At 40.3% G+C, this 25801-nt stretch overlaps 1 protein-coding gene across 2 annotated transcripts in view; it reads left to right on the top strand.

Annotated features, from left to right (window-relative positions):
- UBR2 (ubiquitin protein ligase E3 component n-recognin 2) overlaps positions 1–22629 on the top strand; it is a 54791-nt gene extending 32162 nt beyond the window's left edge. For both annotated transcript variants that reach the window (XM_028724763.2, XM_028724762.2), the window contains exons 27-47: positions 1346–1455; positions 1549–1629; positions 2205–2386; positions 2877–3076; positions 3595–3688; positions 4773–4934; positions 8521–8618; positions 8850–8928; positions 9893–10041; positions 10142–10197; positions 10488–10584; positions 11674–11741; positions 12089–12224; positions 12528–12615; positions 13421–13551; positions 14576–14684; positions 15282–15338; positions 16221–16298; positions 17020–17190; positions 18646–18747; positions 20333–22629. In XM_028724763.2, the coding sequence (XP_028580596.2) occupies positions 1346–1455; positions 1549–1629; positions 2205–2386; positions 2877–3076; positions 3595–3688; positions 4773–4934; positions 8521–8618; positions 8850–8928; positions 9893–10041; positions 10142–10197; positions 10488–10584; positions 11674–11741; positions 12089–12224; positions 12528–12615; positions 13421–13551; positions 14576–14684; positions 15282–15338; positions 16221–16298; positions 17020–17190; positions 18646–18747; positions 20333–20474 (2390 nt within the window). In that variant the 3' untranslated portion in view covers positions 20475–22629. The remainder of the gene's footprint in view (positions 1–1345; positions 1456–1548; positions 1630–2204; positions 2387–2876; positions 3077–3594; positions 3689–4772; positions 4935–8520; positions 8619–8849; positions 8929–9892; positions 10042–10141; positions 10198–10487; positions 10585–11673; positions 11742–12088; positions 12225–12527; positions 12616–13420; positions 13552–14575; positions 14685–15281; positions 15339–16220; positions 16299–17019; positions 17191–18645; positions 18748–20332) is intronic.
- The last annotated feature ends 3172 nt before the right edge of the window (positions 22630–25801 follow it).

Raw genomic sequence — 25801 nt, 5'->3', positions numbered from 1 at the left:
TCTGGCTTATCATGGTTTTCTGTACATTAACAGTGGGCTCCTGTGGGCTGCCCGATTGCTTCACTTGTCCCCTGATGTGAACAACGTAAACAAACCAGGGTTTTCCATTTCATCCAAACTGGGATGCAATGCTGTTCCCTAACAAGCCACCAGACAACCTTGAATCATGGTTTGTTGGCCTGCTGATTGTAGTTTGCTAGGGAGCAACAAACCAATATTTCCTCTGGCATAATGGGAAGCCAAGGCTTCTGGGTTTGTTTATCTTGCTCTTATAGGAAGGAAATGAAGCAGGAATGATCAGGCCACAGGCACCAACAAGCCACTCACTGACAGCAAACCACAATATTATGCAAATAGGGCCCTTATGTTTATTACCATCCTTAATTTGCCCTTCTGCCAGTTTGACATCAAAGGCAACTTGTAGGTACCAGATCTGTAAAACTAAAACACAAGAATAAAATTATACAAAGCACAGCATCTTATTGTATACAGTGGTACCTTGGTTTACGAACTTAATCCATTCCGGAAGTCCATTCTTAAACCAAAACCGTTCTTAAACCGAGGCGTGCTTTCTGTAATGCAGCCTCCCGCTGCCAGTGCCCTTCCACCGTTCAAATACCATTCTTAGACCAAGGTAAAGTTCTCAAACCAAGACACTATTTCCGGTTTTGTGGAGTTTGTAAACCAAATCGTTCTTAAGATGGACTGTCCTTAAACTGAGGTACCACTGTATATGAATCCTTATTTCCTTTTGGGTAAAATTTAGTGTAATGTGAGCAGAAAATCTGTTTAGGAGGGACCCCTATCCTTCCAGAGCAAATTTTAAGGGCACATGGGAGGCGAGGGAAGGTGAAGTCCCATTGTGTAAGAGGAAATCCATTCTGCTCACAGATGGACAAATTTGGATACACCCCTTTGTCTTTATGCCCAAGGGATGCTTTATACACTGTTGGTTTTTAATAAGGAAACCTATTTTTTGTATGCTTCTGATAAATATGGCACTATATTTGACTCAGGCACATAAATCAGGAACAGATTGTCTGTGGCTCCCTGTGTAAAATGTACGTTTGCCTCTGTGTAATGTTTGAAATGGTCTTCAGTTCCTCTGCTCTAATATTGATTAGATTAACTATTGATAAATTTTGCAATTCAAGGGGGGGGGGCGGAGCTTGAATGAAGGGGAAATGCACTCCTTTCCTGGGATAGGATTTAAAAACAACATGTATCCTGTAAGTAAATACAGTTCTGCTATACTGAATTTAAGCTAACACGATGGAGTCAAACAAATAGAGCAAATGTGTATAGTAATAGTGTTGTTGTTTCCTCTTACCCTTGCTTGAAACAGGGCCTGGTGAGACACCCCGCAATTCCCCAAGTATATTAGCAATGCTAGAAACTTTGCAAAATGCACCGCACCTGGAAGTCCACAAGGATATGATCAGATGGATACTAAAGGTAAAGTGTGCTCAATTTTTTCTACATCTTTATGAGTAACAGAGGACTGTTACAATATTTAAATAGCAAACAATATAAACTTCCTCGTTCCAGACTTTTAATGCTGTTAAGAAGCTCAGAGAGAGATCTTCTGCAAGTCCTGTATCGGAGACAGAGGGAAATATTATGGAAGAGGTAAAAAGAAAACCATTGAGTACTTAACCTAGTATTGACCATTCATTACATACACTTATATCTTAACGGGCAGATTTAGGGGGATTTGTAGTGGGGGGGAGGAGTTTATGTTACCCATGTTGATGGGAAACCTGTGCCCTAAGGGCCTGATCGGCAGTAGTAGTAAGTGGGGCAGCTGTTGCCTAGCAGGAGGGAAAGAGGGAGGGAAATGTCCAATGCTCCTGGTGCATTAGCACCGCACCAACCTTGCCACTGCCTTGCCCCTACACCTCCTGATAAACAGAAGCAACACAGGCAACGGGGTCAGATGAACACCACTACCCTGGCAACTGTAACTGCTAGTTAGGCCAGGCACAGATACATATTTGGCTCATGAGGCCATTTCTCATAAACCACATCCACGTATCCCACAGCTGGCATGATATTTGACGTCAGGTGTGGGGCAAGTACAGAAAGTTTGGCTTATTTTGCGCGGGGGGTTTTTTTAATGTCAAGACACTCGTAAATTGTGGAATCCGTGCATAAACGAAGATCAATTAAAATCTGCTGTGTTTGTTAACGTAACAACTTTGTAGAGCACACGAGATAAAGAAAAGGCCGAGAGAAAGAGAAAAGCCGAGATTGCCAGGCTGCGCAGAGAGAAGATCATGGCACAGATGTCTGAGATGCAGCGACACTTCATTGATGAAAACAAAGAGCTCTTCCAGCAGACTATGGATGAACTTGAAACTTCTACCTCCAGAGTGCATGATAATAGGTAAGATGAAAGGGACAAGCAGTGTCTCTCCCTTTGTAGTAGACACTTCACTTTGTCATTGTGCAATGGCATTTTCACTCCAGCCAGTGTTCTTAAGCTTGGATCCTAAGAGTGTCATGTGCAAACAGAAGAGTTTCCAATCCAGTGGAGGATGCTGCTGGAAGAAGGACAGGAGAGGAGGGAGCCCTTAAACATCCACAATGACTTCTACCAAAATAATATGGGATGTGCTTATGTATGCTTTGTGCTTTGAATTCTGGCACATCTAAACACTTTCAAAAGTGCTGCTTTTAACTGTGATGCTATGGAGAGCTCCTTAGATTTTTTTTTTAAAAAAAAGTAGGACTCTTCTTAAAGTTTTCTTAAGGCATATGCTGCATCATATCCAAATTAAAATGTTTGCATTGGCAGCTGCATACGATGAACTGAACTATTGCCTTAGTTTGGAAAACATTCCAGTGAAATACTTACTAATATCATTTGATTCTAGTCCTTCAGTTTCAGATACCAAGCTTACAGCTTTGGGTCCTGAGCAAACTAAAGTGACTGCACAGAGGCAAGTTGTTACCTGTATCTTATGCCAAGAAGAACAGGAGGTTAAGGTGGATAACAGAGCCATGGTGCTGGCAGCATTTGTTCAAAGATCGACAGTCTTGTCTAAAAACAGAAGTAAAGTGATTCCAGATCCTGGTAAGTAGAGGCAATATTGTGATACTGGATATCCATCTTTGTCGTTGTGTGTGATTTCGGTAGGTCTCCTAGATTTGAATAATAACTAGGAAGATTCTGTTCAACGTATGTATTTATATACTGTAGTTTTAATTCTATTAATGTTTAATTGTTTTTAATGGATGTTTTTTCTATGCTTTTGGTGATTCTTGCTTTTATCTGTAAGCCACATCAGGGGAAAAGGCAGGGTGTAAATAAATATATCATCATCATCATCATCATCATCATCATCATCAAATATTTAAAATTACCCTGGTTCTAGCTTAATACATAGGTCTTGGACCACCAGGATTTTCTCAGCTCAGTGGCTGAGTCTAGTGCATGTGTATTAGCCATGAGCTACATGGGAAATAAATTTTAAATAATTCTTTGATTTAAGATGTTAATTCCTTAATAATTTAAAAGTATTTCAAAATCGATGTGAGTAAAATTTGCAGTTTTTCCTTCTAATGTTTTTCTTAAAATGCCTTTACATGCAGAAAAATATGATCCATTGTTCATGCACCCGGACCTTTCATGTGGAACATACACTGGTAGCTGTGGACACATTATGCATGCCCACTGCTGGCAAAGGTAACTTTCTTTTTAAACATTTAAGAGATGTCAGTTTAGCGCAGTTTTCCTCTGTGGTCTGATGCACTTGACTAAGTATTCATGTACAGCCACTCAAGTAATTCATGATGTCCCTGCCTGAGAAGTTGATCCCCCTTTTGATCATCTTCCAAAGTCCATGGCTGCATGCTACAGGCCTCATAATGTTTTGGCTCTACGTATAGTGCATATCTGCAGACTGATCAGAAGGTCAGGTGAAGATTAGGGTCACTTTGGGCAGCAGACTGCCTACCTGTTAATGGGGCAGAGAAGAATTTTGAGACAGTGGTTTTATTTTGTAACAAATCTCTAACAGGAACGAAGTTTAGGAGCAAGAATTGGATGAAGGGAAGAAAAGGAAATTGACTGACCAATCCGAGAGCAAATACCTTTTACCTATAACCATCCCCACACCAGAAGAATGTTTAAATTTTCTTCGTACAAAAAAGTTTCTGTAGTAAACTCCATTTTGTCTCTATATATTTTAACATTTTGAAGACAAATGTAAAGCATGGCTGAGAGAACACTACATCTTTTTTTTAAAATGCTGCAACTTCACTGTTCATTAGCCCGAAATAAATTGAGTTGCTGCAGTCTTGCATAAGAAAAATTAAATTAGGTAAAGAACATTTGCACTCCGTGTCTTACTATTTCCTTTATTCCTCTAACCTTGGTGAAAGGAAACTTATGTGTTTTATCATCATTCTTCCCAAGGATGTATGCATTCCCCAAGCATATACTAATGTTAGGTTATGTATGCCCAGCTGTTTTTGACCTTGCTCATTGAGCTTATTTCTAAAGACATGCCCAAATGGAAAGGTTTCGTCACAGTGAATTCCCATTTTGAGACATGCTTCCTGCTGGTGATACTATTCTTGTATTGAAGTGTCCCATAATGGAGAGGTTCTGTATGCTGCATTTGGCTGGCCAGTACTGCAAACCTTCTAAGAAGGACTTGACACACTGGAGAAGATGTCTATTGTGTTGATGAAGGCAGCAAAGTAGCGTTCAGTGGTATCTTGCGGAATTCATTTTACAAAGCTTTAACTTATGCTTCTCCCCAAAGGTATTTTGACGCCGTACAAGCAAAAGAGCAAAGGCGACAACAAAGATTACGTGTGCACACAAGTTACGATGTAGAAAATGGTGAATTCCTTTGTCCCCTTTGTGAATGTTTAAGCAACACGGTCATCCCTCTACTTCCTCCCCCAAGGAGTTTGTTTAACAGGTCAGTTACCCTTTAGTAGCTACTCTGTTGGTTTGATTAAAAAAAACCTAGCACTTCTTTCCTGAAGGATGGGGGGACCACCCAGAACTGATTTTGAGGATCGGTCCCAAGAGCTGCAGGAAAGGAGGGGCGTGTAATAGAGGAAAAAATCACCTCTGTTAGTGGATGCCGCTTGTTTGTTCAAAAGATCTGGTGCAAGGGCACAAATTGGATGCAACTCTGGAGAGTGTCTGATAGATGCTGGGGGTGTGCTGTGTTCTCTTTAATGTTGGGGAAACATCAGGTATTCTTAATTTGACATCACAGCTGATTAAAGATTTTTGTGTGGTTATGAAATGCTTAGTAGTCTTGAAATCATTCAGGGTGTCTTAACAAACCTAGGCAATCATCGTGGCAATCTTACTCTCCTTTGAGGAGTATAGTTACAAGGGAATTAGCAGATAGGTATAGAAATGTATGTGTATAAATGTATATGCATATGTATACATTTATATAAAAATAATATGTAAACAGCAAAGCCAAAGAGAGTATCATTTGGCGTTGATGCCTGCTTTTTATTGTTTTTGTCTGTGTTATAGTAGCCTTGTATTTTTAACTTATTACCTTCTGGGCTGTGTTACATTTTAACATGTGTAGTGGGAGAAAACAGACTGTATTGATTGGAGACTAGATGGGTAGATTGAAGCCTGCGGACACATTCGAGTTCAAGAGTTTTATGATGAAGTGCTGCTGCAATTGTCAGAACTATTAAGCCATGAAGTTGTATCAGTGTTGCCAGCAGACTACTTCTGCTCCCACAACTGGACTTCCCCTTCCTTTCCTTTCCCCAGGATTCCCCACCCCACGCACTCTCAAAACCTGCCCCAGAGGGTTGGGGAAGTCTGTGAAGCAGATCCTGGCAACACACAGGGACTGCAGCAGGGAGGAGAGGGAGGAGAAGTCCCATTGCATTAGCACAACTCCCTTTACACAGCTTTGGGATGCAACCATATATATTTAGAAGCCTATTTTATTTTAAAAGCATTTTATCTTAATGTTTAAGAAATGTTGTCCATTAAGGGCAACATTAATGCTTTACGTTGTCACAGATTACTGAGATATCTCTTAACATACGTAGTCCTAACGTATCATTGGTGCTCTGTTGTAAAAGTTGTGCATGCTTTCAGCTTGTTTTGGTTTGCCCTAGCAAAAGCTGCAAAAGATTGGCAAAGCAAAGTCACACGTGGCAAAACCTTAGCGCTGATAGGTAAACATCAGTAATCATATGCTTAATAGGTCAGAGAGCTGCATTAAAAGATTTGCTGTGCCAGAGTAGAATCCGTCACACTTGTCCTCTAATCCTCATGACATAGTTGTTGTTTTTCTTCTTCTGTTGAATGCTGGCTTCTGCATGATGGCCACAGGAAATACTTTTGGAGAAACTGAGACTAAGTCTCCTGAGGAAACAGCTCTTAACATAATCCATTTGATTTCTGATAGCAATTGTGGCGATCACACAGGGTCCCCGGATGTTTAACGGTCTATTGATCCCTGTGCCACCACTGTGCTCGCTTCCCCACTGCCACCAACCCGTTACTCTCTGGTAAAACACTGAGTCCAGACAGTTGTGAAAAGTGAACCAAAAAACAAGTTTATTTTACAAACATTAACAAGTTTATGGTTTCTCAGATAATATTCCTGTCAGTAACTTAACTTTAGTTTCTTTACCGGCTTATACCTTCCTAATACCTTCTGCCTGATTATCTCAACTGTTTGACTGACTCCTCTTAACAAATTATCTCCCTTTCTCACACCAGACTAGCCCAACCCACAGACTTATCTTCTCTGTCTCTTCTAACTCCAGACTGTCTTCTCAACCACCCTAACTCTAGCTCTCTCTCCAAAAAAACCCTCTGTGCTTAAACCTTATACACAGTTAACTCTGCCCCTTGGGTTCTCATTGGTTAGTCATTTTACAATTAGTTAACCCTTTCCTTATGAACCCAGTATGATGTCACACACCTAGGAGGGCAAACGCCACAGGAATCCATTGTGTTTTCTGCCCCCAAGTCTGAGATACAACATGTTTAACAACTAGTAGTGGTGGTTCAGAGAAAAAACAAAATGTATTAGATTCAGACCTGCTGTGACTTGGATCTAGCTTGGATCTAACACTCACTGGAGAAAGGAGAGGAGCATTTTATTTTATTTTTGCTATTCCCTTTCCTGCACCACCTTCCATCTTGTTCCATAGTATGGGACCCATCTGCAGGAAGCATGGGAGTCTTCGGGCAAAGGGGGAATTGGCAAAAATCAACCCCTCTTTCTCTCCTGCCCATGGAAGCATCCATTTAGCAGAGTTCTTCTTCATGCAACTATAGATCCAACCCAAGATATTTATAAATGCTAGTATTAATTTATACTGGTATATGAAAGCCTGGAGTGGTCATTTCACAGAATCACAGAATCATAGTTGGAAGGGACCCGAAGGGTCTTCTAGTCCAACCCTCTCAAATGCAGGAATGTCAGCTAAAGCACCCATGGCTGATGGCCAGCCAACCTGTGCTTAAAAACTTCCAAGGAAGGAAAGTCCACAACCTCCTGAGGGAGTCTGTTGCATCGGCAAGTTCTTCCTGATGTTTAGTCAGAATCTCCTTTCTTTTCTTTTTTTTAAAGATATTTACAGTAATAAAGTTTTCAAAGTATTACAAAAAAGAAAAAGAAAAAAGAAAATACAAAATAAAAATAGTTAAAAACAATTCGATCTTTCCGTATCTTATCTTTCATTTGCCTGTTTCCTGGACCTCCTCACACCTCCCTTTTTTGTATTCCAATTCAATTTATTGGTTCAGCAAATCCTTTCCCTCTTTGTTTTATCCTGATCTTTAATCTTAATATATTGTAACTTTAGATTTTCACCTGTTAACAATCTATTTTTTCATATTCCTTTATGACATTACTGCTAAAAGCCCCTTAACTTCAATCCAACATCATTCTAACATTCATTAATTTTGCAATATTTCTGTAAATAGTCTTTAAATTTCTTCCAATCTTCATCCACCGACTCTTCTCCCTGGTCTCGGATTCTGCCAGTCATTTCCGCCAGTTCCATATAGTCCATCACCTTCATCTGCCATCAGAATCTCCTTTCTTGTAACTTGAATACTCCACCGATTCGGGTCCTACCCTCCGGAGCAGGAGAAAACAAGCTTGCTCAGTCTCCTCTTCTCGAGGCTAAAAACATACCCAATTCCATCAGCTGTTCCTCATAATGCTTGGTTTCAGACCATTGATTTCCTACCACTGGTTGCATTGCTGGGTCTTAGCATTGTGTCTCTTGTTCGCCCTCTAGCAGAGTTATGTAAGAGCATGATAGAAAAACAATTCAGGAAACTGGCTTTGGTAGGGAATGGAATGGAAGTGCATTGGCTCTCTCTTCCTGTCCCAGAGTTCTTGAATTGGTGAGGAAATCACCCGTGGGAATGCCCTGCTCATATAGGAATGCTGCACAAGGCCTGCATTCCTGATGTCGGACTTGGGGGACTGTTGTATCATTTATGTAAAAATATGACTTGAAAACACATATGTATATGTTTGTTCTTGACAGGTTAGATTTTTCAAGTCAACAAAATCTTGCTCAGTGGATAAGAACAGTATCTCAGCAAATCAAAGCATTGTGTATGCTTCGAGATCAGGAAAGTGCTAGTAAGTGAATTCTGCTTACATTATCACACTTCTCAGGGAAAGGTGGTGAAAAATAGTGTGCTTGCTGTTCAGGTTCAAGGGATTTTTCCTTTTGGGTATGTAATTGGCAATGTGACTGTTCTGATGGTCTCTCTGTTGGCAAGAGTGCTTTTTTTCTACAGTTTGTAGAGTGCAGACATCATGAACAATAGTATTAACATGCCAGTAATGTATCATTTGCTTACCTTTCAGGTAAACCCTCTTGTAGTAGCTCAGAAAAAATGGATGAACTGCAACTACCTGAAGGGTTTAGACCAGAGTTCCAACCAAAGTATGTATCTGTTTATTAATAATGAACTTCAAATTGTCCTGTTACCAGTTTAAATACAGTTGGTTCAGCACTAGCAGGCCAGGGGCATGTAAGAACTCTTTTATAAGCTAAAAGACAAAATATACACATTTTGGCATTTTTAGTTATAAAATGCATGTGGTGTTCATAACATTTACAGAAGCCAAATGGATATGATGTGAATTTCTTGACTTGTCTTTTATTTTAGGATGAACAACCGTGGTTGGAAAAAAAGCAAAACATCCAGACACTGGGTGATATCCAGTGTTAGTCATACTCAGAGTAGATTATTTTATTTTCAGTGGGTATATTCTGTGTATGCCTGACATGGGATATCACCCAATGTTGTGTGTATGCAGAAGGAGACTCAGTTCAGAATCCTGATACTTAGATTTGCAATAAATCTAAATATTGATTTAAGTTCAGGCCAAAAATAGTGTGCAGTGGAGAATGATAAAAGCACTCTGGAATACTTTGCAAAGGTTTTCAGTTGGTTGGAAACCTAGGTCCAACAACTGAGGATAAGTTATCGTTAAGGATGTTTAGTTTTACTTTACATAAATGAATAAAATTGCCATCTAACAACAGCAACAAAAATTGGCAAAAAGAGCATAGCCAAGATTACTCCAGATAATAAATTAATTGTCCTCATCCGTTTCGGCACAACAGTATCACCAAATCAATGGACTTTTGCAGTATTTATTCACAGAAGTGAATACAGTGAGCAAGAGGTGTTCTGAAAAATGCGGTTTAAAACCTTCCTAAACTATGAGATCCAAATAAACAAGGATGGCAGATAATGTAAAGGGCACATTAGCTGGGACAGACTCTGTGTCTAGGGCATGCTTGACCTTTTAGACTAGGAATGTATTCCAGCCAATGTGAAGCTTCTCAAAATCATGCTTTAAACCTGTAGTTAATACTGTGTGTTCTTCACATATTTAAGGAATCCGTATTCTGAAAGCATTAAGGAAATGCTGAAAACATTTGGCACTGCAACATACAAAGTGGGCCTGAAGGTTCACCCCAATGAAGACGATCTACGTGTACCTATAATGTGCTGGGGCAGTTGTGCATATACAATACAAACAATAGGTAACAAATTTACCATTCGTTAAAATGTCGGAACTCGGGAGCAAGATCCATTTAGGTGTTCTGCTACTCTCACTTAACTTATTATTTTTGCCCTCCACAGAACGGATTTTAGCAGATGAAGAGAAACCATTATTTGGACACTTATCTTGCAGACAGGTACGATGTGCCGACCAGCTAAGGCTAAAGCACTGAGGGATAAGTAGAGATAGTGAAGTGATCACTTTAACTTATTTTGGGTCCCCTCTAGTTTTAGAAAAATAGCCATCTATTACAAAATAACCACCTGTTATAGATTATTAATATGTGTCACCTCCACAATTTCAGCAAAGCAAGGAATTTTCCAAAGGGCTTAATTTTCATTAAACAGCGTGAAGGAATGAGGTTTGCTTTTGTCTGCTCATTTGTTTGCCGTACTTGCTTGCAACTGTGGTTATGTCCTCTTCCAGGATGACTGCCTTACTTCGTTGACTAGATTTGCAGCTGCACACTGGGCAGTTTCTTCACTCTCGGCAGTACAGGGTCACTTTGGCAGGCTTTTATCATGTAAGTTCAAGATCCCGGTAATTCTTCTCAATTTCAGAATTATGACAGAGCAACCAAACTTGAAGAAAAGCTTGTGCATTCTTAAATAACATTTTGGATCCATAGTTATGAAATTCTACTCAATATTGATCCAGAGTAGATTCCAGTGTATAGTTAGCAGAGTAAAAACTTAAACTCATTTCAAGAGTCCCCAAAAATAGACCAGAGGCAATTATATTTCATCCAGCAGAGCTTTACTGCTACTAAAGGCAAATGAGCTTAATGGTCACAAATCCATTACATTCCGGATTGGCACTTTCCATAAGAAATCCAGTTGAAGCAGCCTTAACTTAAACTTACAATAACTTACAATAAGTGTAAAGCTTAACACTATATACAGAACACCACACCAGAAGGAAGAGAGATAGAAAGAGAAAGTGAAGCCCAGGCTCCTTCTGGCCTTACATTTATAGCCAGCATGACCCTTGACAGAAGAGAAAACAGAACCAGTTTAGGCCATCTGTACTCAGTTTCTCTGAAGGAATAACCCAAACGTCATGAACCTTCTGTTTGTTTCTTTCACACAGAGAAGCTTCCAGAACCCTCTTGAATTAATTAGAATAGGAAAGATCTCTACACATCAGATCAATACTTTCTGCACTAAGAAATGCTAACTGACTATGGCAAACTGACAAGTTAGGCTTCCCCTCAATCAGCATGTTGCTGATTTAAATTGCATCAGACCATTAGTCCACCTATCCAAGGACAGTGTCTAACCCACCTGGCTGATAGTCTTCCAAGTGGATGTGCTGTGTCTTCCTGAGACAAAGCATTATTGTCCATAGCTGAGTGTTTCTTCATAGTAACTGTGGTCCATATTTTGAAAGTTTCATCCACCGAAGGTAATACTGGGGACCTGAGTAATAGCCATTGATTTCTGAGTGTGACTTAGGTGTATTATCACCCACTAAATCTACTTCAGACTCAGCAATGCTACTCTGAAGCTCAGGTGCCATTAGATAGGTTAGAAAACGGCCTACAGTTTCAGAAATTAAATGTAGAATAATAAAGTTCTGACATCAGTAACCATTCTGTATTTTAAATATCCAGCGCTGGTGCCTAATGAAAAAAGTGGGAATCTTGCTTGCATTCTTGATATCGACATGTTTCATTTATTGGTAAGTACCTTTATAAATTCTGACAGTGCTGCAATCCCGTATGCCATATATCATTAGCTTAACTTTTGGAAAGAAAGTCCTGCACACTGGAAATAATGTCTAGCAAAATATTTTTATGAAATATAGCAGAAAAGAAAGGTTGCAGGTCAGAGTCTCGCAACAGGAAGTAAATACTTGATGTATGAGTGACTTTTCCTTTGGTTTACTGAAGTAGTGGGTCAGTTTGTTGCTTTATGTAAGGATGCTGAAAAGATGGCTTTGCAGGATTGGGTTAAGCAGACGTAAATGGGGAATGGATAAGAAAATTCAATCATTCTGTCTCTTATAGATTTTCCCCTTGTCTACAGGTGTGCTTGGTGCTCTCTTTCCCTGCTGTACACAGTCAGGATTTTTCAGGAGTTAGTCTTGGTACTGGAGATATTCATATCTTCCACCTTGTTACTATGGCACATATTGTACAAATAATGCTTACCTCATCCACAGGTAATGTGTTCTGTTTAAAGTTATGTTGATTTGTGCATGAAGGGAAACTGGAGAAGGGAAGAGAAATAATTATGGCTTCTTGGGCAAAATAATGGTTAACTGTGATGCAGGTGTATATTGTGATAGTTGCAGTTATGCTTTATGAAACGAAAAGCATTGCTCCAGTGCAACTTTTTGTTAATGCTACTATGTTCTTGGTATATAGATTTAGCAAGTTTTCAAATTGCACAAGGTTCTCTGGTGAAGCATCCACAACTGTGGTCACTACAATTAGGTTTAGACTTACTTTGTTCACTTTTTCAGAAGAAAATGGCATGGACCAAGAAAATCCTACTGGTGAAGAAGAAGCAGTTCTTGCTTTGCATAAATGTATTGGCCGGTATGCAGGAAGGTAAAATCATAATTTTTGGTGCAGCCTTTCCATACATTGTTCTACTTCACTTACCTTCTCCAAGCTTAATATATGTGGAAGCTCATTTCTTATTCTCCAGAGGTGGAGCCACATGGAGAAAACTCTCTGCTGGCTATTTCAGATATGCTCTGATGAGCAGGCAGTGTTTCAGGTGTTCTGGTCTTTCAGGTGTTCTGGTTTAGGGCTTGAAAGAACCCAATGTGGGGCTCAAACCCATGACCCAGAGATTAAGAGTCTCATGTTCTACCAAATGAGCTCAGGGCTAGCTCAGTGACATGATACTGCTTTACATGTATAATGTAGATGGGGCCTTAGTTACTGTGGGGTTATTAAAGATGTGGGGTTAGCCCTGGGACTGAACAGGCAATAGTGTTTTGACTTCGAATCTACTTTAAAAAACAATAAAGTCAGAAGATTTGGGGTGGAATCCAATTGGTGCCCTTGCACTCTTTTCACCCAGTGAAAGCTTTCACTAATGGAAAATAAAGGAATATTATTATTATATTGCTGATTTTCCTATATCACCTCGACTCCACAGCACCCCTAAAACAGCTCTACAGAATTTGGAGACATTCCCGAACAGGGCCCTGCTATCCCATTAGCAAAGGCATCCGCTGGATAAACAGCCATTCTGTGAGCACAAGGGCACCAGTTGGATCACACCCTTTATTTCCCTGCCGGGGCACTTAATTGATGAAATGCAAAATCAATTAAATGTTTGTGGCATTTTGTGTAACTTTTAATATTGATTTCACGAAAATTCTATATCTGTTTTCATTCTTAGTGCCTTCAAAGAAATGTCCTCTGGATGGCATCTATGGAGGAGTATAAAAGCTGGGATCATGCCTTTTCTGCGGTGCTCTGCTATGTTCTTCCACTATTTAAATGGTGTTCCAGTACCACCAGAATTGCAAGGTATAAAATCAGTTAGCCACTTTGAAGCAATAATGTGAATGGCTGGTGAAGTGTAATTTTAAACACTAAAGAATGAATTGCAGCTTTGTATATTCAGTATTATAACTAATTTGTCTTGAAAATGGAAGTGAGGTGTAATGTGATTTTATAGACAGTGCAGTAGTGGATAATTAAATTTTGGATAGCTTACACTTGTGAACAAAATATGCATTAAATAAGGAACAAAAATGAAAAACAATAACCTTGCAGAATTACCATACCAGGTGTAAAGAGCTAAATATAAACTAAAGTGGCTCAAATCCAGAGAACATTAATGGTGCTGAAGTGCCATTAAAATAAATAGCTTGTCATGACTAATTTTATGTCCCATTAATTTCAAGGGGACTTCAGTTGGGCTTTGCATGTGGGCCTATTGGTTTTCCCTTGGTTGTTGCTATATTTCGCTAATTCAGTTAATCTCATTAGAAATATGGGTTCTTTTACCTGCACATCTTACAATATGATACATATCCTCTACCAACAATCCCCTTGCACATTCTACATAGGACAGACAGGTCAGCTTCTGCACAGAGCCTCTATGCAAACCATTGGAGGGAATTTTCAATCACAAAATAGTCTGTAACCAACCTTAAGGTGATCATGCTGGAAAAGGGGAACTTCAAAAGGAAACTGCAATATGAAACCGCTGAATCACAACAGTGTATATACCTGTAACTCAGGATGTCATTTAATGCATCTCTTTGAGGTCTGCCCGCCCCCAGCAGTATATAAATTTTATGAACTGAATAAATAAAAGCATCTAGCGACGCAAACTGTAGTCCATGAAAGCTTATTCCCTCTTAAATGTTAGTCTATTGCAGCACAAAGCATAACTATTTTTGTGGAACCTTAAAGACTGCAAAATGGCTACTTCTCTGGAAATTATACACATGCGTACATGTGTGTTTGGGGAGTTCCTTACAGATGATTGATTCATCTAACCATCATCATAATATATCTTTCTTTTTTCTCTCTCCCATTGCAGTCAGCGGGGCAAACCAGTTTGAACATTTATGTAGCTATCTCTCTTTGCCAAACAACCTTGTTTGCCTTTTTCAAGAAAACAGCAAAATTACAGATACGCTAGTTGAAAGGTAGGAACGATATTTATTGTTTCAATTTAAATAAATATACAGTGGAAAAACACCTTTTTTTGTAGAGCATTTATATCAGATGACAGAACTAGCAGTGTGTGCATTTGGAGACAACCTGATAGTTAAACATTATAAATCACTGTGCCAGCAGACACATGCTTATTTAAAATAGTGCAGGGCAGCAATTGCACTGTCCTGTGCTGTTACAGGCAAATGTGAGTATTTTGCATCACACAGCTATAAGGATTGGGTATAGTTCCCAAATGCAAGATCTTGGAGATAGCTATCATTCTAATGGTGGCATACAGCTGTTGCAAGATTTTGTGATGGGATTGCAATAGACAGCCTATACCACAGTAGATCTCCTCCCCAACCCCCCAATATGTGATATCTGCTGCTGCTGTTGGAATGCTAAAAGCTGTTTTTGAGAAATTTCACAGCATTAAGAGTATTTAAATTACAATGGGTTTGATCCAGAGATGCCCTTTCGCAAATGGAAATTCTGGATGCAGGATCTGGAATCATGCACTTCTCAGTTGGCTCCTACAAGAATGAACCCTAACCTCCCCCCCCCCTTTTTTTTTTTTTCATTAACAGCTGGTGTAATAATGATGAAGTAAAAAGATACCTGCAAGGTCAGAGACAAGCCATAAGGTAAGTAAGATTCAGGGGGGTGTAAGACACGCTGCTCACCCCTGTTTTATCTGTGAATGGGGCAGACTGCAAGTCTGCTACATCCCTTTTGGCCTTTAGTTGGAATTTGTTCATAGGCTGTGTGGGTACCCCATCCTCCCCCTACCCCGCTTCTTACATTGTAGGTCCAGTTAGCCTAATTAGCTGTTTTCTTAAAAGGGAGTGTATAAATCCATGATGGAGTTTCTAGTACTAGAGTAAGGGGATTGCATACAGTCATGCTGTCCTTGAAAGAAGCCTACCAATGTGGGAACATGGTCGGAAAAGTTCATCAGCTGAATGAGCAGACAAGTATCAATCCCATTGCTGCTTCCCTCTTCCAAAGAGTTACCATACCTTTCTATTGCTCTTTTCTACTGCTTACCTCTCCTCAGTGTGCATGCCTCTGTTTGCTATCTCATTTACATCTTTCCAGTGTTTTTGTTGCCTGTTTTGATGCAGGTAATGACAGATTGAAATTGAAGCCCGATTGAAATAAGGCCAGGTCATGTTTGAATGTGGGCAGCCACCACCTTCTCAAGCCCCTTGCCCAGGAAGGAGATATTTGTGACTGGGCAGTAGTTGTCGCTTACCCTTGGGTCTAGGGAAGGTAGTCTTCAGGCGTGGCTGTATCACTGCCTCCTTCAGAGCAGCAGGAACTGCCCCCTCCCACAAAAAGGCAAGGGTCACCCAAGCTGATCTCACTAAGCTTGTAGTTAAAGGTCTTTCAATAATAAAAAAAATGTCAATACTACATTATAGCTTAACAGTGAATCCAAATGTACAGTAATAGATCAAACTGTTTACATACCGAAGCCAAGTTTGAAATGTATTAATGTGTATTATTGGTTCGTTTCATTTTAGCTACCCGCGAGAATCTAACAAATTAATAGACCTTCCCGATGATTACAGTAGCCTCATCAATCAAGCTTCTAACTTTTCGTAAGTCTTATGCAATTCCTTATGACCACCTTGATTTTTATTGAAATAATTCTGAAACCAGGCTGCAGCTCAGCGACAGGGTATATAACCTTTGCAGTCCTTGGCATCTTCAGTTGAAGGGGTTCTTAAAGTTTTGAAAAAGTTGAAAGTTTTATTAAAACTTCCATGAATGCTTTGTTCAGCTCCTCACTTTCTGTATCCTTAAAAATACTAAACACATTTTACAAGTTTTTAAACTTTCAAAATATAGGCTTGGGCCCAAATGTGCTTTCCATGGGCAAAGAGGATTTCTTGATTTAGTGTGAAAGAGGTATCAAATAGTGCTTTATCTTCTGCTCTTGCGTATGTGAGGTGCATTGTTGCTTAGCTTCCCCTCTCTCCATGAGCAAAAAGGCATTTCGGCTCACAAGAGGCATCTCCCTGTGCCCCAACTCCAGTCTCTTCCCATTCTCCCTCCCTGCTGCATCCTGTCCTTGTTCAGAGGCTCTTCCATACTCAAGGATCAGCATTTGGGAGGAGGGGAAAGTGATGACAGCAGGAAGCAAGTAGGAGAACGGAGTTAGAAGATCTCATTGTCTGAGTGAAGTTCCACTCACCCTTCTTTGGATCCAAGACATGAACTAAATGGAGTCTATTATAATAGTCACAGTGAAACTTACCCAAGTAGATAAGATAGCATGATATTAAATATAAATGTCACATCTTTTTGTTCCTTACAAAGGTGTCCGAAGTCAGGTGGTGATAAAAGTAGAGCACCAACGTTGTGCCTTGTATGTGGGACCATGTTGTGTTCTCAGAGCTACTGTTGTCAAACAGAGTTGGAAGGAGAAGACGTAGGGGCCTGCACTGCACATACGTTTATCTGCGGCTCTGGAGTAGGAATTTTTCTCAGGTAAGAGGGTAGTTGCACTTGAATAGTTCCAATGGACAGTCACACCTCTCCCACAGCGAGAGGAGACTTAAGTTGTAGGATTTGTTTTTAATAATAAGAAGATAATATATTAAATATATCCCGCCCATCTGCCTGGGTTTCCCCAGCCACTCTGGGCGGCTCCCAACAGAGAATTATAATTAATAATAATAAAAGCAATGAAATATCAAACATAAAAAACTTTCCTAAACAGGGCTGCCTTCAGATGTCTTCTGAAAGTCAGATAGTTGTTTATTTCCTTGACATCTGATAGGAGGGCGTTCCACAGGGAGGGCGCCACTACCGAGAAGGCCCTCTGCCTGGTTCCCTGTAACTTAGCTTCTCACAGTGAGGGAACCGCCAGAAGGCCCTCGGTGCTGGATCTCAGTGTCTGGGCAGAACGATGGGGATGGAGACGCTCCTTTAGGTATACTTGGCTGAGGCCATTTAGGGCTTTAAATGTCAGCACCAACACTTTGAATTGTGCTCGGAAACATACTGGGAGCCAATGTAGGTCTTTCGGGACCGGTGTAGTAGTAATAATAATTTATTTGTATCCCGCCCTCTCTGGCCGAGGCTGGGCTCAGAGTGGATAACATTATAAAAACAACACAATACACATAAAAACAGACACCAGTTAATTAAAATACATCTTAAAATTAATTCAGACAAGTTAAAATCTGGGCAGGTGGCAATTATCAGGTTGGAATTGAGAGAGGTTGATACTTGCCAGGGCCAACTGTTTCCACTGATCATACAAGGACCTGTGAGCGGGTTGGGGGCCTCCTTCAGGCATGTTTTATACAAAGGAAAGTAAATCAAACTGCATCCTGCCCAAAGGCCTGGCAGAACGGCTCCGTCTTGCAGGCCCTGTGGAAAGATGTCAAATCCCGCAGGGCCCTGGTCTCTTGTGGGAAAGCGTTCCACCAGGCCGGAGCCACAGCCTAAAAGGCCCTGGCTCTAGTCAAAGCCAGTCTAATTTCCCTGGGGCCCGGGATCTTCAAGGTGTTGTTAGAAAGTTATTTGGTCTTGGCAGCCGCTCCCAGTCACCAGTCTAGCTGCCGCATTCTGGATTAGTTGCAGTTTCCATGTCACCTTCAAAGGTAGCCCCACATAGAGCACATTGCAATAGTCCAAGCGGGAGATAATCAGAGCATTCACTCTGGCAAGACAGTCCGCAGGCAAATAGGGTCTCAGCTGGTGTACCAGATGGAGCTGGTAGGCAGCTGTCCTGGACACAGAATTGACCTGCGCATTCACTCTGCACTCATCTCACGCAGCTGCTCATTGAGGAGGCACAGGCTGTGGTTCTGTGAAAATGCCTCATTTCTTCTGCTTGTGATGAACTTTAACCTCTAATTGCTGGTGGGATTATTGATTTAAGAGACATACGGAGTTACATTAACCAGGATGTCCTCTTTTGTGTGATCTTTTCAGAGTACGGGAGTGTCAAGTGCTATTCTTAGCTGGAAAAACCAAGGGCTGCTTCTATGCTCCTCCTTACCTTGATGACTATGGAGAAACGGATCAGGGACTCAGGTAGCTTTCCGTATTCTGTGTTGTATTTGTTTCGATTGTTTCCAAAAAACAAAACAAACAACCTATGTTGCCAGAACTAAGGAAAAACACCGTGATGGTGAACCCCATGAAACCATCAATAAAGTTATATTAATTTTCAAAGTTAATCGCAGTTCTGTGAAATAGACCCATTTCACAAAAATGGACTTCCATGAGGTCATTTAAATTGTTACTAGTTAATAAGATGGCCACTGTTGCCATAGCTTCTAGATGTCAGGTGCATATGGAAATATAATTTCTAGAGTTGAATCCGGTAGTGTGAAGTCACTGCAAGTTTTGAACAAAAAGTTAAGCATCCAGTCAGTGAATCCTGTTGCAGGATGCCCTTCAAACTGAAGCTTGAGGGCACTGCTTAATGTGCAGATGTTGTTAATATCATGTGGGAGCATCATGGAAACTCTACGCTGGCTAAACTCTACAGCAAGGGTAGCCAACATGGTGCCCTCCAGATGTTGTTGGACTACAGTTCCCATGATCCACGGCCATTGACCATATTGGCTGGGGCTGGTGCAAGCTTCAATCTACCCGTGCTCTACATTATTATTGTTGTTGTTGTAGTTGTTGTTATTATTATTATTATTATTATTATTATTATTATTATTATTATTATTTTATTAAATGTACCAGAACCTTTTGTCTTATGGTGCCAGCCTCATGGGAACTGGGCAAGTCTTATTGGTGTTTGGCCCGCAAAATGTGTAGTTTGGGGAATAACGAAAGTCTGGGGAAGCATAGATTTCACCAAGGATTAAGTACCAATTGCATATGAGAAGCTAATTGGAATTAGGAAAAAAGCATCAATCTCTGCCTGCCTCATCTAGTTAGGATAAAGAAGACTTAACATTCTATATACCACGTATCGAGTATTCAAACTGCTTCATGTACATTATCTAATTCAGGTGCGGACAGACTTCTGGCTTGTGGGATCTACTTTAGGGTTTGTTTTGTGTTTTGAAACCCCAAGATCCACCAGCCAGAGCCAAGTGCAAAAGACATATATTTCTGGGCCCTTCTGATCCCTCAGAGATCTACCTTTTGCTGACCCCTGAACTAAGTAATCTTTACAATCAGCCTTGTAAGGTCGAGCAATACTTCAGATGGTCATGGGCATATGAGGGAATAGACGAAACCCCAAGGTGTCAGCAAGGTGATGCTTAATGGATGTGGATATGATGAGGAATGCCTGGCTGGTGACTTGCATTTCTGGCCTCTTAGTGACATCAACTTTCAGCATGTGTCCAGGCCATTGGGAGGAGGTGAGCTTTGCTGTTATGAGCCTTTTTCTCCGATAGCTTTTAGTCACCTGCTTCCATAAAGTGCTGCTGCTGGCGGTTTTCATTATTGTTGTTTTTTTTTTTTAAAAAAATGTGTTTATTTTTCTTGGATTTATTGTTTGCCTAATTGTTTCAGCCCTGAGACCAGGGCATGCTTATAAACGTTGCAGACAAATGGTTTTATTTATTTATGTTTACATGCAAGATAGCATTTGGAACTTGGAATATTTCATGTTCTTATCGTTGCTTTTTCATGGACCTTTCTACCCTAGACGAGGGAATCCTTTACATCTGTGCAGAGAGCGATTTAAAAAGATCCAAAAACTCTGGCAGCAACACAGCATTACGGAGGAAATAGGACACGCACAAGAAGCAAATCAAACATTAGTAGGAATCGACTGGCAACATTTATAACTAATTCCTTTCTGAAGACTGGAACTTCATGGTCATCCTTTTATAATCCAGCAAAATTTGTCAGCCGGAAGGAGGAATAGGAAACAAAGGATTGAAGTAATAAAGAGAAGAGTCTAGTTCTTTTATTGACTTTTCCATGTTTGTATATTTCCTGGTTTCCATAACCATGTAAACTTTTCTGTTTAGCAGATTTGATCAATAGTATTATTTGCACTGCTTCTTTCGTACAGAACCTTTTGATTTCTATAACTTGGGCTACTGAATTTAACATTTCTATTACAAAAGTAGCCATCTCCTTGGAGTATGAAACTTTTTGGATAAGAGGAGGAAAAACTGCTGAAATGGCAACTTAGCACAATGTTGAAGTGGTATGTTCACCCTTTTGTAGTAAATCTGAGCCATTTTGCATTTTAGGGCTTAAAACTTGTAATGGAATGAAATAGGGGTGCAAAAAAATGTAGCAATGGGTTTATCTATAGGAGTGCAGAAGAACACTCATTGTATCTAAAATGACTTTGTAATCTGAAGCCTTGAAGGGCTATTTTGCCTTTGTCTTTCTCCTTCTTAAAAGAGAACACTTTAATAAGGAAAACTAACTTAAAGATCTTCTTTTTTTGAAATATTGCACTCTTTAGAATTATTGTGTGGATTGTGATATTGACATAGTGGGCAAAAACAGAACGCTGTTGTCCATTCTGTGATTGATAACCTCCTATGTTTAGAAGGTTGACATTTCTGCTTAGTTGATTTGAGATATTGAGTAACATCACCCATCAGAGAAGTCATGCAAAAATTAATTTGCTGTCAGATTGAATAGGAAGAAAATAAGAATTTTATTTTATTTCATTTCATTTACATTTGTTGATTACCAGCCTTCAAGGTTCAGGATCCTTTCCCCTTTTTAAAGTTCCAAGATAAAAACATAGAAGGCAAAGTGAGAACCAAGGACAGCCCCCCTCCCACCACATGAATTTCCTTTAATTTGCACCGCCATCTACATCTATTTGACCTTGGCTGGCGTTCTGTAAAGAAGTTTGTCTATAGTATATTTTGTAAGTATATTGAAATAACTGCACAGATTTTGCACATGGGTGCCTGAAGGCAGTGAATTTTCTAAATATACATTGGGGCCTCAAATAAAACCATATAAAATAACATTATACTTTCTCTAGAGGTTTCATTCTCTCTGTCCCTTCCAAATAGCATCCTTTAAAAATAAATAGCTATAATCTGTAATCTTAGTTCTGATAACTCTTGGGATTTTCCCTGGCTTTCATCTTCAGTTCAGAGATGGCATCCCACGAACAGCCAATATACTAGCAATTAGTCTAAGTTTGGATTTTTTTCAGTGATCTAACACATCAAGTAGTGTTTACAGCAGTCTTCTATGGGCTCAGAATAGTGAATACATAGGACACAAATTCAAAGCTATACCAGTTCGGCTTCCTTTTCTTAGGGAGAATAACTTTTGACAGGACAGGCGTCCATCTGATCAGTCTTCCTACACGTGTTTGCTAGTAGTTCCTGAGCCTCTCCTTCTTTGCTGAGTGTTGTGTAACTAGCAAGAAAATATTCAGTCTTCATTTCCCCTTTGATTAGGTTGTGAATAAAGCTATTTGCTGTGCATGTTACACTTAATGTACTAGTTCTGCTCTGATACTGTTTCTTTGGGATTTTAAAAAAACAAACTTGCTTTAAGAGGCATTTAGTAACAATGCATTTAGATTCCCAGTCTCCCCTGCTCCCCTTCTATGGGTGCATAAAACAGAAAAATAGGATCTGCTGCCATTTAACTGACAAGTTTCTATGTAAAGTAAATATTGAGAGAATAAGGTCTTTTCCCCTCAGGTACTCTAGTCCAAGATGGCAGTCAAATGGGTTGATGGAATTATGACTATATGACATAGGAAAAGTGTATAAATTTATCCTGGATTTTGTAGGATTGCTCATTCTTCAACAACCCATTTTCTTCTCTGACTTTTTTTTCCTTTTGCATGTATTTATGTTCATTGTAGAAATGTTTATATAACAAGCTTTCAGTATCAGGGAATTAATACCTGTAATAACTTTCATATCTGTGGACAACTTGTAAAAATTCAAATGTATCATATGTATAAAAAGTATAAAAATAAATGCTTTAGGTGTTGACATTCAATTGATGTGTAAACCTGTTGATTTATTTTTTTTTAAGGAGAAAGGTGTGCCGAATGTTTTGAGTTACTAGCTTTTGTGTTTTAAGATTAATACCCTGGATCAACAACATCTATTTCTGCATTCAAACTTCTGAGTTCAAGCATCTTGTCAGCATTTTAGCAAATTAGTATTACACAGCAAAGCACAGAAGAAAGCCTCCACACAATGCAGGACTACTTCTCAGGAGAAGTGAAGACTCCTTTCCCAAGATCATTAAAGGGTCTGGAAACCAAGCCTTATGAGGAATGCTCGAAGGAGCTGGGTTGTTTAGCCTATTTGCAAGCAGTGTTAAAAATTAGTCGTGACGGGTGGCGCTGTGGGTTAAACCACTGAGTCTAGGACTTGCCGATCAGAAGGTCGGCGGTTTGAATCCCCGCGACAGGGTGAGCTCCCGTTGCTCAGTCCCTGCTCCTGCCAACCTAGCAGTTCGAAAGCACGTCAAAGTGCAAGTAGATAAATAGGTACCGCTCCGGCGGGAAGGTAAACGGCGTTTCCATGCGCTGCTCTGGTTCGCCAGAAGCGGCTTAGTCATGCTGGCCACACGACCCGGAAGCTGTACGCCGGCTCCCTCGGCCAATAAAGCGAGATGAGCACCGCAACCCCAGAGTCGGTCACGACTGGACCTAATGGTCAGGGGTCCCTTTACCTTTTTACTAGTTCCCAGTTCAACGGGGCAAGTGCACCTGAGTGGTGACTCAGCCCATTGTTTTAAGTACATCTTGCTTATCATGCTGGGAAGGGGGTAGGGTTAGGAAAACAAGCAAAACAAAACCCCACAGGGTACGAAAAAGAGAATTTTATCCAAAGTCCTTCATGCTGGCAATTCAGGTGTATAGAAGTTCATTCTTACTATTTTGGATCATGTCCTTAAAACAGGACTTGTTTCAACAAAACATTGAACTTCTATATATCTACTTCTGTATATCTGAATTTCCCTGATGGAAGACTGCAGTTTTCCACAAAAATAAATCATTCTCTTTTCCCTACTCCATGCTCTTCACTCCTTTCTCCTCCCGTCTTACCACACACAATTATTTTTATTCTTGAAAATGCAAACTCTAAAACCAACAAATAACAGTACGGTCAAAACTGGAAGGGTAACCTTGAGTTTGGACTTGAAAATAGATCTCTGCATCGCCTAACCTGTCGCCTTGCTGGGAACAAACTTATCCAGGCATTTATCTCTCAGTGGGGAGCTGTTAGCATGTGACATTGTTCTATTTCTCTGGCCTTATCTCTTAATCAATTAACCTCTAATGCTCTTCTTTTTAAAGAGCATTTTAAAAATACCACATCACCTTCTAAATTTATTTAGCTGAGGTCTGCGTTAGCTTTAGCATAAGCAAAGTTAGCAATAATATTTTTTCCCTTTCTCTGAAATGCTTAAAAAAAATTCTACTCGCATCATTGTAAACTCTGCCAGTTACCAGTTCAGCAGAGGTTATCCTTAGCCTGAGGAGCCTGATATAGCCGTCTCCTGCTCCTGCTAAGCGGCACATGCTCACAGAAGCCATCACTGTCCAGCATTACGTGTGCAGGATAGAGGAGTGCATGGTGGTTAATCTTATAAAATGTATTAAGGTTACTTAGAAACGATTAGCTCTGGAGCAGCTGTGTGTATACTTTCCTCCCTCTTAGGATGTTTCGCCAAGTGTTCTGTGTCTTGGAGGAACAGGGGAATTTTAAAGTAACACTCACATTTCTAAACATGAGCAGAAAAGATGGGCTGTTGCTTCCACAGAACTTCCTTGTAAATTCAGTCGGGTGTATTCGGCATTTACAGAACACGGAAAGTAACTGCACACCAGCCCTGTGTTGTCCCCAAGGTGGCTACATGAGAGCCACATGTCTGAATGAACATTTTTGCTTCTGGATTTTGGATATTTTCCACTTGATCTCAAATGAGCCAACAACCTTGAGACCATTCTACTGTAAATCAGTTACACAGTGCACTTTATTAGTCTGAGGATTAATGATTACACGCCTTCAGGGAAGCCCAGATCTTGAATCAGTGTCTGAGGCAGTAATGGGCTGGATGGGGAACCAACAAATTGAAGCTGAATCCAAATAAAGCAGATGTGCCGAGGGAGGATGGCTCCTGGGTTCAGCAGTTAGTGAAATGGCCTGTTCTGAACAGAATTGCACTTTCCTTAAAGGAGGAGAGGTGCACTTTGGTGATGAATATGGTTCCAGTAGTATCCCCCCCCCCAAGTCCCAACTCAGCAGCCAGTAGCAGCTATGCTTAGCTTTGGCTGATGCACCAACTTTCCTGGCTAGGGGTAGCCTGGCCATAGTTTTCCATACTGTAACGCACTCGACATGGAAGTCGTTTTTAAAGCAGTACAAAACACAGTGGTCCAAGTCTTATGGGAGCAGCAGGGAACTCACATATTACTCCCATTTTAAAACAGCTGTACTGGTTACCAATTGTCTTCCCATTCCTGCTTAAGGTGCTTATTCTGACATTTAAATTTTTGAACTCTCTGGGACCAAAATACCTTGTTGCATACCAACCGGCCCAATATTTAAGATCAGCCAATGAAGCCCACATGGTGGTCCTGATCAGCAATATGGAGACCATTTAGGCATCTCCAAGACACTGGAACAATCTCCTCGTTGAGTTGCTCCTTGCCTTGCCATTATCCTTTATTTTAGAAGGAAGGTGAACAGGTACCTCTTTTGCTAACAAAGAGGTGAAGTCGGTCACAGTTTTGTGGTGTGCACCTGTAGTTTTGTTTCTGTTGCTATTTTAGTTCATGTTGTGCTTGTTTTGTATTGATGCTGAAACTAGTTATAGAATATATAGTGATTTGTTGTTCATTGCCCTGTGAATTTTTGCTGAAGGGTGGTATAGAAATACAGGACGGAATCCAATGCAGCGCTCAGGGGAAGGTTCCATGAGCACAAAGATCTCCGTTTCTGTGCACGAGAACATTCTCTCCACTCTTCCTTCTGCAAGTCCCCTAAATCAGTTCTAGGGGTTCCCCCACTCTTCTGGGGCATATTTGGGGAATGGGGGGCATGTGTGAGGGGAGTAGAGATGGGACAGTCCCACTGACCAAGTGGAAATCCTTGCACTGATGGAACTCATTAGTAGAATACCTCCTAAATGTTCTGTCCCCTCTTCCTTCCAT

Source organism: Podarcis muralis, chromosome 3 (genome assembly GCF_964188315.1).
Source record: "Podarcis muralis chromosome 3, rPodMur119.hap1.1, whole genome shotgun sequence".
NCBI lineage: Eukaryota > Metazoa > Chordata > Lepidosauria > Squamata > Lacertidae > Podarcis > Podarcis muralis.
The sequence above is the reverse complement of the archived record's forward strand: the minus strand, read 5'-3'. Positions and strand labels throughout refer to the sequence as shown.